At 36.2% G+C, this 19,392-nt stretch overlaps 1 protein-coding gene across 4 annotated transcripts in view; it reads left to right on the top strand.

Moving 5' to 3' along the window:
- The window catches only part of SKIL (SKI like proto-oncogene), a 35,255-nt gene extending 22,956 nt beyond the window's left edge, over nt 1-12,299 (top strand). For 3 of the 4 annotated variants that reach the window (XM_082840057.1, XM_082840059.1, XM_082840058.1), the window contains 4 exons: nt 3,187-3,419; nt 6,465-6,706; nt 7,001-7,225; nt 7,888-12,299. In XM_082840057.1, the coding sequence (XP_082696183.1) occupies nt 3,187-3,419; nt 6,465-6,706; nt 7,001-7,225; nt 7,888-8,046 (859 nt within the window). In that variant the 3' untranslated portion in view covers nt 8,047-12,299. The remainder of the gene's footprint in view (nt 1-3,186; nt 3,420-6,464; nt 6,707-7,000; nt 7,226-7,887) is intronic. The other variant, XM_082840060.1, reaches the window with a different exon arrangement.
- The last annotated feature ends 7,093 nt before the right edge of the window (nt 12,300-19,392 follow it).

Here is a 19,392-nt window from a genome sequence, read left to right as displayed (position 1 = left end):
AACTGTGTTTGGGGTCTCCTTTTTGCACGCTGCAGGTTTGTAGTTCCTGTTGTTTTTGGTGTCTGTCCCCAGTGACTAAGGTTGGTTTAGTGGGTTGTGTAGGCTTCCTGGTGGAGGGGACTAATGCCTGTGTTCTGGTGTATGAGGCTGGATCTTGTCTTTCTGGTGGGCAGGTCCGTCTGGTGGTGTGTTTTGGGGTGTCTGTGGACTTGTTATGATTTTAGGCAGCCTCTCTGCTAATGGGTGGGGTTGTGTTCCTGTCTTGCTAGTTGTTTGGCATAGGGTGTCCAGCACTGTAGCTTGCTGGTCGTTGAGTGAAGCTGGGTGTTGGTGTTGAGATGGAGATCTCTGGGAGATTTTCTCCGTTTGATATTATGTGGAGCTGGGAGGTCTCTTGTGGACCAGTGTCCTGAAGTTGGCTCTCCCACCTCAGAGGCACAGCAATGACTGCTGGCCGCAGCACCAAGAGCCTTTCATCCACACGGCTCAGAATAAAAAGGAGAAAAAGTAAAAAGAAAGAGGATAAGAGAAAATAAAATAAAGTAAGGTAAAATAAAATAAAAGTATTAAAATAAAAAAATAATTATTAAGAAAAGAAAAAGATTTTAAAGTAAAAAACAAAAGCAACAACAAAAAAAACGGACGGATAGAACCCTAGGGCAGATGGTGGAAGCAAAGCTATACAGACAAAATTCACACAGAAACATACACACTCACAAAAAGGAAAAGCGGAAAAAATCATAAATCTTGCTCGCAAAGTCCACCTCCTCAATTTAGGATCATTCTCTGTCTATTCAGGTATTCCATAGACGCAGGGTACATCAAGTTGATTGTGGAGCTTTAATCCGCTGCTCTTGAGGCTGCTCGGAGAGATTTCCCTTTCCCTTCTTTGCTCTCACCCCTCCCAGGGGTTCAGCTTTGGATTTGGCCCCGCCTCTGCGTGTAGGTCGCCTGAGGGCGTCTGTTCTTCGCTCAGACAGGACGGGGTTAAAGGAGCCGCTGATTCGGGGGCACTGGCTCCCTCAGGCCGGGGGGAGGGAGGGGCACGGAGTGCGGGGTGGGCCTGCGGCGGCAGAGGCCGGCGTGACGTTGCACCAGCCTGAGGCGCGCCGTGTGTTCTCCCGGGGAAGCTGTCCCTGGATCCTGGGACCCTGGCAGTGGCGGGCTGCACAGGCTCCCCGGAAGGGAGGTGTGGATAGTGACCTGTATTCACACACAGGCTTCTTGGTGGTGGCAGCAGCAGCCTTAGCGTCTCATGCCCATCTCTGTGGTCCATGATTTTAGCCACGGCTCGCGCCCGTCTCTGGAGCTCCTTTAAGCAGCGCTCTTAATCCCCTCTCCTAGCGCATCAGGAAACAAAGAGGGAAGAAAAAGTCTCTTGCCTCTTCGGCAGGTGCAGACTTTTCCCCGGACTCCCTCCCGGCTACCCGTGGCGCACTAGCCCCCTTTAGGCTGTGTTCACACCGCCAGTCCTCTCCCTGCGATCCCACAGAAGCCCGAGCCTCCGCTCCCAGCCCCGCCCGCCCCGGCGGGTGAGCAGACAAGCCTCTCGGGCTGGTGAGTGCCGGTCGGCACCAATCCTCTGTGGGGGAACCTCTCCACTTTGCCCTCCTCACCCCTGTTTGCTGTGCTCTCCTCCGTGTCTCCGAAGCTCCCCGCCTCGCCACCCGCAGTCTCTGCCCGCGAAGGAAGGGGCTTCTAGTGTGTAGAAACCTTTCCTCAACACGGCTCCCTCCCACTGGTGCAGGTCCCGTCCCTATTCTTTTGTCTCTGTTTCTTCTTTTTTCTTTTGCCCTACCCAGGTACATGGGGAGTTTCTTGTCTTTTGGGAGGTCTGAGGTCTTCTGCCAGCGTTCAGTGGGTGTTCTGTAGGAGTTGTTCCACGTGTAGATGTATTTCTGACGTATCTGTGGGGAGGAAGGTGATCTCTGCGTCTTACTCTTCCTCCATCTTCCCCTCTCTGTCAACTTTGCTATTTTAAAACGAAACTTTTTTGAAAGTTAGAGGATTTCATAGTAGCCACACCCTCAAAATCAATTTTCATATTTTCAATAAAAATACACCTTAGATTACAGTTTATATTTATAAAACCTAGATTTTTATCTGCTACTGTACATATTTATCTCCCCAAGCACAGTGATAAAGAATCTCAATCTTATTTACATTTATATAGTTCCTTCTATTCCTATTACATTTGAAGTAAGTTTTTGGGCAGTAATAAACCTGTCAGTTTTCTTAGCAGAATACTGAGTTTTCATTTTCAGAATTCATGTGATTGGTAAAGAGGGACTACATAGATGTCCTGTACAAGGAAAATGATATGAGACGAGATTATTTAGAGTTCAGAAGATGAAGTGTTTGGTCAGTTAAATGGTTGCATCTTTTGGCTAGAGGTTAAGCAGATTATAGTTAATCATGTGGCACTTAAATATGTAGCTCAAATTTTGTTCCATGAGTCTCTCAGATAATCTCCTGAACAATTTTATATGAGCTTTGAGTAAAATTGGTAGTTATCCCTTTGATCTTAGTTTTGCACAATTTATTATTGCTGTTTTATCAAATAAGTAAGAAATGCTAAAGTATTTTCAGAAGATTGCTCTGGGGGGTTTGATCCAAGGAGGACTGCCCAGTAGCCGGGCAGCATTCAGAATGCTGGTTCTCTCCCTGAGAAGGGAGAAGGGCCCTGGGAGCTCTTTGTTGGGGCTGTGATGAGTCAGGCCATAGCCTTGCAGTGTGGGACTGAATCAGTCTCACCACAATAAAGAGCAAGGATTCCTTGCTTTGGAGGGGTGGCAGGCACGGAAATAGTCCTCCAGAGTAGTGTATAGTCTGTTTTCTTTCGGCATAAACCTTACCTACTCAGGGCTGTTGAACTGCTCTGTAAAGTACTTCATGGTTTTAGTTCTCGTGGTTTTGAGGGAAGGAGAAGAGACTGATTTTCCATTATCTTTTTAAGTGCTTAGAAACTACTTTTTGTAAAATAACAAAAATAACCTGATAATTTTACTCTTTCTGCCTCAACTACTTACTTTTTCAAGAATTCCTTTCTATGACCCTTATTTTCTGAGTTGTTCTGTTATCTGTTTTGATTTAAAGAAAATTGTTTAACCATAGAAACTGATGTAATATATTTTGCTTTTTACCTAAATGTAATATGTATCTTCTTTTGCCATTCTTTGTTTTCAGCTACTACTTATACATGTGTGATAAAGTGGTTGCCCCAAATGTGTCGCTTACTTCGGCTGTATCCCAGCCTAAAGAGGTCACAAAGACAGAGGCAAGTAGATCTATACCAAGACACTCAGAGAAGCCTCACAGTAGTGGGAAACATCAAAAAATAGTGTCTTATCCAGATGTTTCACTGGAGGAACAGGAGAAAATGGATCTAAAAACAAGTCGAGAATTATATAGCCGCTTAGGTAAGTATTCAGAAATTATCTTTTTAAAATCAAATATCTAATAAACATATTCAGCATTTTCAAAGAGGATTTCTATTTAAGAGAATTTTCTGGATAATGGAAACTTTTATCTTAAAAAAAAATACCACCTTTCAAAACTCTTGAGTGACTACATAAACCCTCAGTTGTTCTGCTTATCTAGAATGGTGATATATATATAGAGGCTAATGAGCTAGAAAATAGACTATATGGCTGCATATTGCAAGTGACTTTTGTCTAATTATTTTTCCTTCTTCCTGCCTTTTCTTTACTGTCAAATTTCTTAAAAGGTCCTTATTTTTCTTTCTAATTTGCTGTGAACTGAGAGACCTTTTAACTAATAATGTGAAAAGTATATGATAATCTATAAAAATATTGAATCAACTTTGTTATACACCTGAAACTAATATAATATGGTAAATCAACTATAATTTTTAAAAAAAGTGTATGTAAGAGTAGTTAGGTGTAGGACTCAGAGACACTTAGTCATGGAATAAGCAAGGTTTGAAAACTCATAGCTGTGGGGGCCAGGCAGATGGCATAAATGCAGAATGCCGGCTGGATATTAAAAAAATACTGCATAGTTACAGTGCCTTTTAAAATACTGTGGACCAGACAAGACATGTCTGCTCACATGCTGCCTGTGTTACCCTCTTCATAGATGCAGAGCTTTGCTGACAGCTTAGGCAAGTGCAACAGTTCTTTTCAGCTTTCTCAGAGCAGTCTAAGAGTCCTCTAGTTACCTATTTTCATAGATAATTGAGATTCTTCAGGAGTTTTTGTACTTTAATTTTGAGATTTTTAAAACTCAGTTTTCCTTGGATTTAAAGATGGCAAACAATAATTAGTAATGTATTAATACCATTATACCATGTTTGCATTATATTTCCTAAATTATTTAATTCTAGAGACTTCAAAAAAATTGTTGAGATGTAATTCATATTGCTTAAAATGTACCCTTTTAGAGTATACGATTCAGTGGCTTTTAGTAAATTCACAAAGTTGTGCAATGATTACAACTATTTAATTTCAGAACATTTCATCACCCTAAAAAGGAACGCTGTCATGCAGTAGAAGTTACTCTTCCTTCTTCCCTTTCACCAGGCTCTGTCACCCATAAATCTATTTTCTGTTTTTATGGATTTGCCTGTTCTGGACATTTCATATAAAAGGGATCCTACAACATATGGCCTTTTGTTGTCTAGCTTCTTCCACCAAGGATATTTTCTCAGTCCATATTATAGCATGTATTAGTACTTCTTCCTTTTTTATGGCTTAATAACATTCTATCATATGGATGGATAATACCCCATTTTGTTTATTCATTCATCTGTTGATGGACATTTGGATGTGTCCACTTTTTGGCTATTATGACTAACGCTGTTATGAACGCTTATGCACAAGTTTTAATGTGAACGTACGTTTTCATTTCTCTTGGCTATATATTTTGGAGTGGAATTGCTGGGTCAAATGGTAACTCTATGTTTAATATCTTGAGGGACTGCAAACTTTTCAAAGCAGTTGCACCATTTTCATTTCCTGCAGTGGCTTCTGAGGACTCCGATTTCTGCACATCTTTGCCAACACTTGTTATTGTTTGTCTTTTGATTATAGCCATCCTAGTGGTTGTGAAATGATATCTCATAGTTTTGATTTGTAATTCTCCAATGACTAATGATACTGAGTATCTTTTCATGTTTTTATTGGACATTGCAAATCTTTGGAGAAGTGCCTGTTGAGATCCTTTGCCTATTTTTAAATTGGGTTATCTCTTTACAACTGAATTGTAAAAGTTCTTTGTACATTATGGTACTAGAATTTGCCATTCTGTCAGTTGTCTTTTTACTTTCTTGGTAGTGTCCTTTGAAACACAAGTTTTAAATTCTGATAAAGTCCAATTTATTGTTTCTTTCGTTGCTTACTTTAGGTGTCATGTCTAAGAAACCATTGCCTAATCCAGTTAAGAGTTTTAGCTCTTACATTTAAGTCCATGATCCATTTTGAGTTAATTTTTATATAAGGTGTGAAGTTCAACTTCATTCTTTGTATATGGATACAGTTGTCCCAACACTGTTGAAAAAAATACTCTTTCCTGATTGAATTGTTTTGGCACCCTTGTTGAAAACCAGTTGCCCGTAAAAGTACGGGTTTGTTTCTGGGCTCAGTCTTTATGCCAGTACTACACACAATTTTGATTTCTGTAGCTTTGTAATAAGCTTTGAAATTGGGGATTGTGAGTCCTCCAACTTTGTTATTCTTTTTCAAGATTGTTTTGGCTATTTTGGTTTCCTTTTATTTCCACATGAATTTTAGAATCAGCTTGTCAGTTTCTGCCACAAAGCCAGTTGAAGTTTTGATAGGGGTTGCATTGAAAAAATAGATCATTTGGGGAAGTATTATCATTTATTGTAGTCCATTTGGGCTGCTGTAACAAAAGTAACATAGACTGGGTGGCTTATACCACAAACATTTACTTTTCAACGTTCTAGAGGCTGGGAAATCCAAGATCAAGGCACTAGCAGATTTGGTCTGGCAAGGGCTTGCTTGCTTCCTGGTTCATAGATGGGCATCTTCTCACTGTGTACTCAAATGGTGGGAGAGCTCTCCGGAGTCTCTTTTATAAGGGCATAAATCCCATCAATGGGGGCTCTACCGTTATGACCTAATTACCTCCTGAAAGCCCCATTTCCCAATACCATTGCATTGGGGGGCTAGGATTTCAACATATGAATTTTGGAGGTCACTGACATTCAGATCATGATATCATCTTAACAATATTAAGTCTTCCAATCCATAAACATGGGATGGCTTTCCATTTATTTGGGTCTTTTATTTCTTTCAATAATGTTCTGTAGTTTTCATTTTACAAGTTTTATACTATTTTGTTAAGTTTATCCCTAAGTATCTTATTATTTTTTATTTCATTTGTAAATGAAATTGTTTTCTTAATTTCATTTATGGATTGTTCTAGTGACATTTTAACAGAGTGATATTCATACTCTGTTACTTCATTTTTGCCTTTCAAAGATCCATCAGTCTCGAATAATTCTACAAGCAAAAAGAAACCTGAGCCTACCACTTGCAACTTAGCCAGAGACACAGGCAAGGCAGGAATTGACCGTGATGCTGCAGCTTCGTCTCCACTTCTTGTCAAAGATGTTATTTGTGAGGATGATAAGGGAAAAATTATGGAAGAAGTAATGAGAACTTATGTAAAACAACAGGAAAAACTGAACTCAATTTTGCAGAAGAAGCAACAACTTCAGATGGTAAAATTGTTATCTAAATGATAGTCCATTGTGAAAAGATACTTTTGCATATTCTTAAGGAAAGTCAAGATGAGATGCTATAAATGTATTTAAGATTATTCAGTTTTACATTTATAAGAAAGATTAATATACTTTAAAATTTTTAGAGAAGATAGTTTTCAAGATAATTACTTATGTATAAAATTGATATGACAGCTGAATTTTAGATATTTTCTGTCCTGTTTTTTCCTGAATTGAAAATTCTAATGTGATGGAAATAAAGTAAAAATTATATTGTGATTCTTTAAATTACAGGAAGTTGAAATGTTGAGTAGTTCAAAAGCTATGAAGGAACTCACTGAAGAACAGCAGAATTTACAGAAAGAGCTTGAATCTTTGCAGAATGAACATGCTCAAAGAATGGAAGAATTTTATGTTGAACAGAAAGACTTAGAGAAAAAATTAGAGCAGGTAATGAAGCAAAAATGTACCTGTGACTCAAATTTAGAGAAAGATAAAGAGGCTGAATATGCAGCACAGGTAAGAATTACAGTTTGTATAGTGTTGCCCTTTCAATGTGGAAATTGAAGCCGTTATTTTAATTTCATTAAAGAAATTACTTTATGTTAAGCTCATTTCATTTAGACTAGATTTCAAAATAGACAGTTCTGTTAAACACAACTTTATATCATCCAAGATGATTTTTTGACCTTGATTACTTTATTACTTTAAACTTACCAGGTTTCTGTAGTTTAGTTGTCCAAATTGCTAATCTCTAGCTATCTGAATATCAGAGGTTATGTTATTTTAATGTAGTATATGGGCTTTCAAATCAACGAATTAACAAACATGAACTGTTGCCCACTATGTTCACAGCACTCGGGCAAAAATGAATAGTAGCTCACAACTTGGGGAAGATGAACAAATAACTCTTAACCTGAGCCAGCTGTGATGAGAGGTATACTGAAGTGTAGGGCATAATGAAAGTGTTCTAGGTGTTCAGTTCTCTTGACCTTTTGTTTGACCCTCATTTTAAGGTCATGTCAAAGTCTGATTAATAGTATTAGGTATTCAAGAGATGCATGCATGAAATAGTTCATTTTTGTAGTAAGTAATTTGAAAGTAGGTCTTTGCCATGATGTGAGGAGTAAGTGGAAAAACAACACTGAATGAAAACTGACACAGTCTTCTAAATCACACAGCTGGCAGAACTGAGACAGAGATTGGACCATGCCGAGGCTGATAGGCAAGAACTCCAGGATGAACTCAGACAGGAACGAGAGGCAAGACAGAAGTTAGAGATGATGATAAAAGAGCTAAAGCTGCAAATTTTGAAATCATCAAAGACTGCTAAAGAATAGAAACCTTTAAATAGATTCATCTGTGTGTTCCCAACAGGGTTTATTTTTGTTTGTTTGTTTATTTGCTTTGGTAATTGAATTCTGAACAATTTATCTGCATGAAAATAACTAGGCATTGTATCCATTTGTAGATCAGAGAAAGTGAAGAGATTATATATTAGTATATAAATTTTTACATTTTCCAAATGAATGAAAATGTATGTTTCTTTGTACTTTTTTTTCAACCAGCTTAGTAACAATACTTTACGGTTTCAACTATTACATAATCTGCCTATATTTCTAATGCAATTTAGCAGTTGCATACTTTTTAAAAGCTGCATTGTGTGATGGAAAATAGTTTTGATCAATTTTGTTATCCATATTTTAGATTCAATTTTAGATACAATGGTGACTTCATATTTCATATATAGAGCTACTCAAGGGGTTGAATCTCCATTTTTTTTCATGAACACAATCTCCTTTCTAAGTTAATATAGTATACTCATTATTATAATCAAAATTTGCTTTTATTTTGTTCATATTGTTGAATTTCCACCAGTTCTCCTCTATTTAATATCTCCTAAGAGACATTTTGTCAATAGAGGAATTTCATTGTTGAGGTTATAGCACACCCCATGGGGAAGGATAACATGCTTTCTTATACACTGCTGCTAAACACAAGAAGCGGTTATAATTAGATTTTCTGTTTAAATGTGGTTATATTTAGAAAAAAAATTTTATGCAGCAACTTTAGAAGAGGGAATAAAATGTAATAATTTTTGAACTTTTGTTTATGTTGTTAATAGTGTGAAAATATTAATGTACTTGAGAAAAATTGATGTACATCAGTTCCCATACAATCCATAATCCTCTTGTACAGTTTTTATATGTAGTTGTGGGTCTTCCTGAAACTTATATAATGGATTTGTCTTCCTTTAAATTGTAAAATATTAAACACTTTGAAGGTTATTTTGGACTTTTGTATGTTTAAATGTTAAGTCTTACCAAAATGTGCACGAATGGACCATTTTCAGTTACTATTTAATATCAAAATCAGGAATTTACAGTCAACTGGTAGTGTATGATAGGTTAATATAGGGAAGTTTAGTTATCTGCTACTAAAAGGTTTTTAGATAATTTTTAGAAGACAGGAATTCCATAGTTTGGGGGAGGGGCAACTTCTTCTGCACTTTTCTTTTTTTTTTTGCACAGAAAATCCTGTCATTCTTTAATGGCAAATTTCATATTAGTTAATTCTTGGCTTAAAAGATACTAGGTAAAATTCTTAGTATGCATTTTTTAAAGAAAGTTTCCTGAAGCTACCATTAATTGACATTATTATCCCATGAATTTTATGTTTATGTTCTCGTGTAAGGTACTGTATGAAATTAACTTGAGAGCTAAGTTTATTTTTTAAATATATCAGCTAAGGTTAAGGTTATTTACTATTCCCATCTTAGATGATAGATACTTGGTATAGAACTTCAAAAAAATAAGTAGGTTATCATTTAACCAGTTATTTTCATATTTTGCTTAATGGTACTTATATATCCTAAAAGAATTTTTGTACTTCCCAAATACTAGAGTATGGTCTAAATGTGTTTTTTCTATTTTCCATTTAACTTCGACTATATTAGACCTGCAATTAATTTGTTGATTCTTGTTCCTCCTCCTTAAGGAGGAACACATGTTAAAATGACATATAGGAACAAATATTAAAAATGACATACCCTCCTAATACCTTTTCTTTATCTGGAGAAAGAAAAATCACAAATACATTTTATGATACCGTTTCATTTTAGTTGTGTGTTAGTTGCGTCACAGCTAAGCTTTTTGGGACATATAATTCAGGCCCCTATAATTTCATTTATTTTTCTAATTCACTCAATCTACTTATGTTACTTAGTTAAATGGTAAGCTTACTTACGTTTCAACTCAAAACTTCTAAAACAAATTGCTTAATCTTTGAAATATGTTATTTAAAAATTCTAAGCAATACTTAATCACCTTTAAATTATCATAAACTCTTAATGTAGAGTTGAGTAAAGAACTATTTTTTCTAGTTCTTCACATAAGGGAAGCTTGCCACATGAAATTGTAGTCTTCATTTTCCAGAAGATACACTGATGTGCCATCAGTTTCTGTCTAACTTCTTTGAAAACGTTTCTTTTAGTCAATTGTAAATAGTATGCCTATTATAGTTAAAAGTAATTTCAAGTTAAACTGTACAACGTAGCTTGAAAATATAGAGACTTTGTAATACTCTACAAGTGGCCTCTGCTAAAATATCCATATAATTATTCTATTTTTGCATGCTCATTTTGTGTGTTGGTTGCTAGCTTAAAGTTTGTTTCAGTGTTAGTTTTTGTGTGCCAATTCATCAGGCAAGCGGATTTTCCCTCAGACGTCATAATATTTTTCTTTTTAGGAAAAATATAAGAATATTTACTTTAAAAAGCTGCATTAAAGGAACAGCCTATCAAAAGTGCTAGAGCATCTTTAAAAGGAAGAAAAGATAGAATGTTAGTTTACTGGGTGATGAGTAATGTTTAATTTGGGTGATGATAGTTTCTATACTCTACACTTTATGAGAAAAAGGTACCAAATCTATAGTAAATGTAAAACCTGCTGTCATTGAGGAAGCTCTAAACAACCCTTATTTCACAAATGCAACTTTTAACACTAGGAAAGGCTTTGACCAACAATGTAAGTTTGGCTTGTGCTTTAGTTTTGTAAAGCATATTCTTTTGCTTGAATTTCTGTGTCCAGGAGAGTCAGGATGTTTTATGGTTCTTGAACTAATTTTATAACATATTTAATATATTACCAGTTGAGCTATAAAATCATTTGTACATATTGAATTGAAAACCAGTTACTAAAGTAGGTGTAATAGACTGAGTACAATGATACTTGCAGGTTATCCATATATTTTAGAAGACATGACAGAACAACCATTTTATTTGCACATCTATGGCTTCTGTTTGAAGGAAAGTAAAATGATAAAGAAACTTGAGTAATATGAAACATGCTCAAGGTTATTTCCCTAAATGTAATAGGAAAGCTGGTGCTGAAGGTTTTTGATCAGTTTCTAAAATTTTCTTCTCAATGACTTATTTTTGATTGCTTAGGGAAGAATCCTCATTTTTATTTGCTCTTACACATTTAATCTGCACGACAGGATATTAAAAATTAATGGAATGAAAAGTTGTGCTCATACTGTACATCTGTTTCTGTGCTTGAAACTACTTGTTAGTTTTTATTGAGCTGCCAGCAATAAGGGACACATTACTGCTGTATTATACATTGTGGGGTTGAATAACTTAAACAGCTTAAAAATTTTTTCTAGTGTAAGACACTTAAGAATTTCCATTATTGGAAGAAATTTGTATGGGTATTCAATATTGCGTCTTGTTTAAAAGGACAGTCTTTTTTTTTTTTATTTCGTAAAATCTTTCCATTTTAATTGGCTTCTAAACTATAATATATAATGCAATTTTGAGCGTGTTTTTTAGTGATAGAATTAAATGTCTTATATAGTGCTACTGTGTTTGAATTAAAGTGAACAAATGTAAAAACCGAAATTTTAAAAATTAAGCCCAGAAAACAAAATAGTGTATTAAGTTAGTTGAATGTAAGAGAAATTCGTAAGATTTTTTTTTCTTCAATATAAATACCTCACTTGAAAATAAAGCACAGCATACTTAAAGTAGTTCTAGTAAAAAAAAAAAAATCCTACTAAAAGAATTGCTAAATCTTGAACAACTCTTGGGGAATTATAGTTTGGGAGAAATAAAATATACTTGCTTTTAACCACCCTGTTAGAAGTATTTATTTGTCCTGATAATTTTAAGCCAACACAGTAGTCTTAAATTATTTCTGAAGTTCTAATCTGTGAAGGCAGTAAATGAAAGATCTGTTGTGCAACTGTTGAAACAAATTGTTGACTACATTGACCATAATTCAATTTAAAATCTTGCCAATGATGTACAGTTTTATGGTTAAAATTGCTGTGGTTGGTTGTATTACATGACACACAAAACTGTCCTCTACCTCACGTGAAATAAATATTTTATATGGTTTTACTATAAAACAAGACTCATCTATCTGGTCACTTAGTTTACAAATTTTGAATTATATTTATTGAAACATGACATACTGTGCTCTTAGCTTATACCTCAACTGTATTTTGTGCTGTTCTCCATTTTCATGCCTTGTAAATAACTTGTATAGATTGTGGATTAAATTCCAAATAAAAACTTTTAATGCCAATGAAATTGATTCAAGCTTTCTTGGTATCCTGTGTGAGTTCAATGTTCTTGTTTCTTAAAATTGACATTTTCTCCTTTTGTTTCTTTAAAGTCTATTCATTACATAGCAAATAACTAACTTGAGAAACTTTTTTTTTTAAATTGTAAAATGTGAAATTTTATGTAATATGTGATGAACATAGCATTTTGTGATTATTCTCTTTCAGGATACTTGGACTCTTGCTTTAACATCTTTTCCTCACCTCCACTTCTGGTATTGTCAATTACTGCATAACAAACTATTCTAAATCTAGCAGCTTAAAACAACATATCTCACACAGTATCTGAGGGTCAGAAATCCAAGAGCAGTTTAGTTGAATGTGATGGCTCGAGAGCTGTTAGAAAGGTGCTTTTATGATGTTACCTGTGGCTGAAGTCATATGAGAGCTTGACAGCTGTTGGATCTGCTTCCCAGCTCACTCAGGGCTATTGACAGGCAGTCAGTTCCCCACTGTATGGACCTGTTCATGGAGCTCTTCACAGCATGGTGGATGGCTTCCCCCAGATGAGTGGTCCAAAGGAGAGAGTGATACCACAATTTGTTTGATGACCTGCATGGCTTCCCCCAAATGAGTGATCCAAAGGAGAGAGTGATGCCACAATTTGTTTGATGACCTGGACTCTTAAGTCATATACTGTTACTTTTGCCTTGTACTATTTGTTAGAAGTCAGTCACTAAGTCCAGCCCATACTCAGTCGGAGGAGATTATACAAGGGAATGAATCCCAGGAGGCAAGGATTATTGGGGGATATCTTAGAGTCTGGTTACCATATCCTCCAAACTTTTTTTGTGTGTGGCAAAATGTACATATAAAATTTACCATTTTAACCATTTAAGGTGTGTGTATAATTCAGTGGCATTAAGTATATTCAAAATGTTGTGTAATTATCACCACTAGATCCAGAACTTTTTCACTATCCCAAACAGAAGCTCTGTGCCTATTAAACAATAACTCCCTATTCCCCCTCCCTTCCTCCCTCCCTCCCTCCAGCCTTTGGTATCTTCTATTCTACTTCCTATCTCTATGAATTTGCCTATTCTAGGTACCTCATATAAGTGGAATCAAAATATTTGTCCTTCTGTGTCTGATTTAGCATTGTATTTCAATTAGCATAATGTTTTCAAGGTACATCCATGTTGTAGCATGTATCAATTTCATTCCTTTTTATGGCTGAATAATATGCCATTTTGTATGTATACAACTGGAGAAATGCCTATCCAAGTTCTTTGCCCATTTTTAAATTGGGTTGTTTGTTTTTTGTTGTTGAGTGGTAGCACTTCTTTATATGTTCTAGATATTAATCCCTTATCAGGTATATGATTTGCAAATATTTTCTCCCATTCTTTAGGTTGTCTTTACACTCTTAATAATGTCCTTTGATACACAAAAGTTTTAAGTTTTGATCAAGTCCAGCTTTTCTATTTTTTCTTTTGTTGTCTGTACTTTTAGTGTTATATCCAAGAAATCATTGCCAAATCCAATGTCATGAAGATTTCCCCCTGTATTTTCTTCTACGAGTTTTATAGTTTTAGCTCTTACTGGAATTGTTTTCTTAGTTTCCATTTCAGATTGTTCATTGCCAGTGTGTAGAAAATGCAGTTGATTTTTGGTGTTGATTTTGTATCCTGGGACTTTGCTAAATTTATTTATTAGCCCTAACAGTTTTTGTGTGTGGAATCTAGGGTTTTCTGTGTATAAGATCACATCACTTGTGAATAGAGATAATTTTACTTCTTCCTTTCCAATTTGGATGCCTTTGTTTCTTTTTCTTGCCTAATTGCTCTAGCTAGAACCTCCAATGCTATGCTGAATAGAAGTGGTTAAAGCAGGCGTCCTTGTTTTGTTCTCAAGAGGGAAAGCTTTCAGTCTTTTATCTTTGAGTATGATATTAGCTGTGGTTTTTTCATAAATGGCCTATTTATTATGTTTAAGAAGTTCCCTTTTATACTTAGTTTACCGAGTGTTTTTTTTTTATCATGAAAGGGTGTTGAATTTTGTCAAATGCCTTTTCTGTATCAGTTGAGATGATAATGTAGTTTTTTGCCTTCATTTTATTGCTGTGATATATTACATTGCTTAGTTTTCATAAGTTGAAATTTCTTTTGCATTCCAAGAATAAATCTCACTTGCTCATGGTGTATAATCCCTTTCATATGCTGTTATTTATTTATTTGAAATAATTTGACATATAACATTCTATAAATTTAAGGTGTACATGTTCATTTCATACATTTATATGTAGTCTAATATGCTGAATTTGATTTGCTAGGGTTTTGTTGAGGATGTTTGCAGCAATATTCATAAGGGATACTGGTCTGTAGTTTTTTGTTTTGTTTTTTGTTATTTTGTAGTGTCTTTGTTGTTGTTATTAGGTTAATCCTGCTTCTTAGAATGAGCTAGAAAGTGTTCTTTCTTGGTTTGATTGTTTTGGAAGAGTTTGAGAAGGATCGGTGTTAATTCTTTCAACATTTGGTAGAATTCACCACTGAAACCATCTAGTTCTGGGCTTTGCTCTGTTGGGAGGTTTTTGATGGCTGATTTAATCTCCCTACTAGTTATAGGTTTACCTATTCCCTATTTCTTCATGAGTTGCTTTTCGTAGATTGTATATTTCTAGGAATTTATCAATTTCCTCTAGGTTATCTAATTTGATGGCATACAATTGTTCACAGTATTCTCAAAATCCTTTTTTTTTTTTTTTTTTTTTTGCTGTACATGGGCCTCTCACTGTTGTGGCCTCTCCCTGTTGTGGCCTCTCCCGTTGCGGAGCACAGGCTCCGGACGCACAGGCTCAGCGGCCATGGCTCACGGGCCCAGCCGCTCCGTGGCATGTGGGATCCTCCCGGACTGGGACACGAACCTGTGTCCCCTGCATCGGCAGGCGGACCCTCAACCACTGCGCCACCAGGGAAGCCCGAGATCTTTTTTAATGGATGCCTTTAAAGCTATAAATTTCCATCTTAGAAAATAAAAAGTAGTTACGAACCAAAACTGCAATAATTCTGGCTTTTATATTTGCCTATGTATTCACCTTTACTGGAGATCTTTATTTCTTCTTACTTCTTCAAGTTATTGTCTAGTGTCCTTTTGTTTCAATCTAAAGGATTCCTTTTAACATTTCTTGTAGGGCTGGTCTAGAGGTAGTCAGCTTTTGTTGATCAGGGAATGTCCTAACTTCTCCCTCATTTTGGAAGGACAGATTTGCCAGATATAAATTTGTTGGTTGAAAGTTTTTTCTTCTGACATTTTACATCATTCCACTGACTTCTAGTGTCCAAGGTTTCTTCTGAGTAGTCAGCTAGTAAATCTTATTGAGCATTCCTTATTTGTGATGTCACTTTTCTCTTGCTGCTTTCAAGATTCTCTCTTTGATTTTGTCTCTCAACAGTTTGATTATAATGTGTCAGTTTATCTTATGTGCAATACATTAAGCTTCTTAGATTTGTAGATTTAAGCATTTCATCATATCTGCAAGGTTTTCAGACATTATTTCTTCAAATAATCTCTTTGCCCCTTTCTTTTTCCTTCTAGGACACCCCCATAATGCTTCAGAATTTCTTTGGTTTATTTTTATAATTTCTATCTCTTTATTAATATTATTATTTTGTTCATAAAATGTTTTCCTGATTTCTTTGTCCAGATTTTCCTTTAGCTTTTTGAGTATATTTAATACAGTTGTTTTGAAGTTTTTCTCTAGCTAGTCCAATGTCTGTGCTTTTTCAACGGTGGTTTCTATCAATTTGATCTTTGGATGGATTATATTTTTCACTTTTTTTTGTATGCCTTGTGATTTTTTTGTTGTTGAAAGTTGAGCATCTGGCAATTATAATGCGGTAATTCTGGAAATCAGATTTTCCTTCTTCCCCAAGGTTTGCTTTTTCTTTTTTTTAAATTATTACTGCTGTAGGCTGTGGTAGTCCACGTGCTTTGAGATTTTTCCACACTATTTTGCAAAGACTATTCCTTATTGTGTGTGGTCATGGACGTGTCCCTTTAGCTCATGTTCAGCTAATGTTTTGACAGATTTCCTTGAATGTCAGGAGTTAAAAAACAAGACAACAAAAACTCACAAAAAATTTTAAAAAGAAGCAGAAAAACAAAAAAATCCAACTACTTCTCACAGTCTCTGCATCTTGGCTCTATGTTAAAACACTCCTTCAAATACTCCAGTAGGCTTTCTCTGATCCTAGGAATCAGCCCAAAGTGAAAACTTAAGGCCTTTTCAGGTCTTCCTGGGTATGCAGCTTGCCTGGGCATGTGTGTAGCTTTCTAAATTCCCCCTATAGACAGCTGCTTTTGAATGTCCTAATTTCCCAAAGAATCTCATCCTAACTCATCCTCCAGTTCTTAGACAATCTATCGGTTGTTTACACCTGTAATCTTTTTTTTTTTCTTCTATTTTTTTGGCCGTGTGGCATGTGGGATCTTAGTTCCCTGACCAGGGATGAACCCACACTCCCCACAATGGAAGTGCATTGTCTTAACCACTGGACCGCCAGGGAAGTTCCTATACCTGTAATCTTTTGTCCCAGGCATCTGTGAGTCTGTAGTCCACCTTGCATCTTTTACAAGCAGTGCCCACTGCTTTTTCCAAGTTCCAAGTTAGGCAAATTGAAGATGAGAGTCTTGTGTCGGTAGTTCATGTATACTCCAGAGATGTCAGAGTAGATGTACATGATGCTTTTCAAATAAAGTCTCTGTTCCCTGTTCAAGGGAGGGAACTGGGAACTGGGCTGCTGCTGCTTCAACATCAAGACTGCTGCTGCACTGGGGTGGGAGGGCGAAAGGGTGAATAAAAATGCCCCCGAACTTTCCTATCATTTTGAAGATGGCTTTTTCTTGATTGGGTATTTGTTTTGTTGCTATAAACCTTTGACTATTTTTCAGAGCATCAACAAAGTTGGTCCTGACATTTTCTTCTCTCTCTCTCTTTTTGGATGTTTCTGTGGAAACATTATCAGTGTTTATCCAATATCAAACATAATGGAGTTTCCTAGTTCATCATGTCTTACCACTCTTTTATTTAGCCCCAGTCTTTTTATAACCTGATCTTGCAAGTGATATACCATCACTTCTGTCATGTGCTGTTGCTCATTCAGACTCACCCTGGAACAACGTGGGAGGAACTACACAAGAGTGTGAATACCAGGAGGTGGGGATCACTGGGAGTCATCTTAGAGATTGCTTACCACAGCATAGGACAAGAACTTTCCTCTAAAGTGATGTTGGTTGAAACCACAGCGTTTATTTTATTTATTTTTTCCCTTTTTTTTGGCCATGCAGCTTGTGGGATCTTAGTTCCCCGACCAGGGATTGAACCCAGGATCCAGCAGTGGAAATTCAGAGTCCTAACCACTGAACTGATAGGGAATTCCCTACCACAGCATTTTAGACATTAAGCTAGAACTTTAGTTTGGAAAGCATTAAGAGAAGGTGTTTAGCTCAGATAACAATGATTACTGTTTGCCCTGGACTGACACTGATACTCTACTAGATATTGGACTTAGGGGAATGAGTCAGACACAGCTTCTGCCTTTGAGGAACTCCCAGACAGCTGAACAGATAATTTGAAAGCAGCATGACTCAGTCCTATACAGAGGGCTAGGGGAACCTGAGGGGTAGACTTCACTCACCCTGGAGGGTGAGGGATGTTCTTGTTCCAAATGACACCTGGATGGAACTTAGAGAGATGTGAGCTGTGGCTGTGCTGGAAGGCATTCTAGGTAGAAGGATCTGCATGAGGATAAGTTGGAGGCTAGTAATGAATGCAATATTATTCTTGCTGAGAAAACAATCCACATGGTTAAATTAGAAACTAGACAGCATAGTATGGGTAATTTATGTTTTGATAAAAGCATGCACAAGGTCTTATGGGACCCTTCAGAACTTCATAGGAAGAGGTAGGAAAGTCCTGTCGTAGGAGGTTCTTGGGCTAATTTTGGGTGGCTGCTAAGTAGCTGGGTGGAGAGGTCACTTCTTGCAGAATGAAGGTGTAAAGCATAGGGGACCAGAAAGTGTGGTGTTCCGCTACGAGGAAAGTGCAAGGAGTTCATTATGATTGGTGTGGACATAGCGTGGGGTAGGGAGCTGCACGGTGGAGGGGATTTCACTTAATTGAAATGTAAGGGTTGTTGAGGGGTTTGTGTCATAAAGGGCCTGTGTGAGCCTATATCCTAAAGGGCTTGAACTACGTTCTGAAGGTAAAGAGGACTGCTGGTGAGGTAGTCACATAATTATCAGGAGGGTCACATAGTGTATAGGGACTTGAGTACTCTTCGTAGACCCTTATAATAATGAATATTTAAAATTTTTAAAAATATTTTATTTTATTTATTTATTTTTTGGTTATGCTGTGTGGCTTGCGGGATCTTAGTTCCCAGACCAGGGATTGAACCCGTGCCCCGCTGCAGTGCCATGTGGAGTCCTAATCACTGGACCACCAGGGAATTCTCCCAAAATATTTTAAATTAAAAAATTAAACATTTTTTTCTCATCATAAAATCAACTCATGTTCATTATGGAAAATTGGAAAATGCCTAAAGAATAAAAGAGAGTAAAACCCCTCAATCTCACTACTCCAAGGAATGCTTGTTAATATTTCAGTGTATATTTTCCAAATATATTTATTTATATTTAAAAACTAGTCTCCAACTGTACAGGTATTTTGAAATAAAATTTAGCCATTTCCATTTTGAAATTAATATTTTATAACGTTATCATCTAGTTCTTAGTTGAACACTTAATTGAAATGTAAATTGAAAAAGTTAATTGAACACTTTCATAATAATTATTTTTTTTTGTAGGTAACTAATACTGAATTTTATTTTTTAAAATTTTATTGAAGTATAGTTGATTTACAGTGTTGTGTTAGTTTCTGATGTATAGGAAAGTGACTCAGTTAATACATATATATATTCTTTTTCATATTCTTTTCCATTATGGTTTATCACAGGATATTGACTATAGTTCCCTGTGCCATACAGTAGGACCTTGTTGTTAATTCATCCTATATATACTAGTTTGCATCTGCTAATCCCAAACTCCCAATCCGTTCCTCT

This window comes from Leucopleurus acutus (assembly GCF_964270905.1).
Source record: "Leucopleurus acutus genome assembly, chromosome: 5".
Taxonomy (NCBI): domain Eukaryota; kingdom Metazoa; phylum Chordata; class Mammalia; order Artiodactyla; family Delphinidae; genus Leucopleurus; species Leucopleurus acutus.
This window is presented reverse-complemented; position numbering and strand designations above follow the sequence as displayed.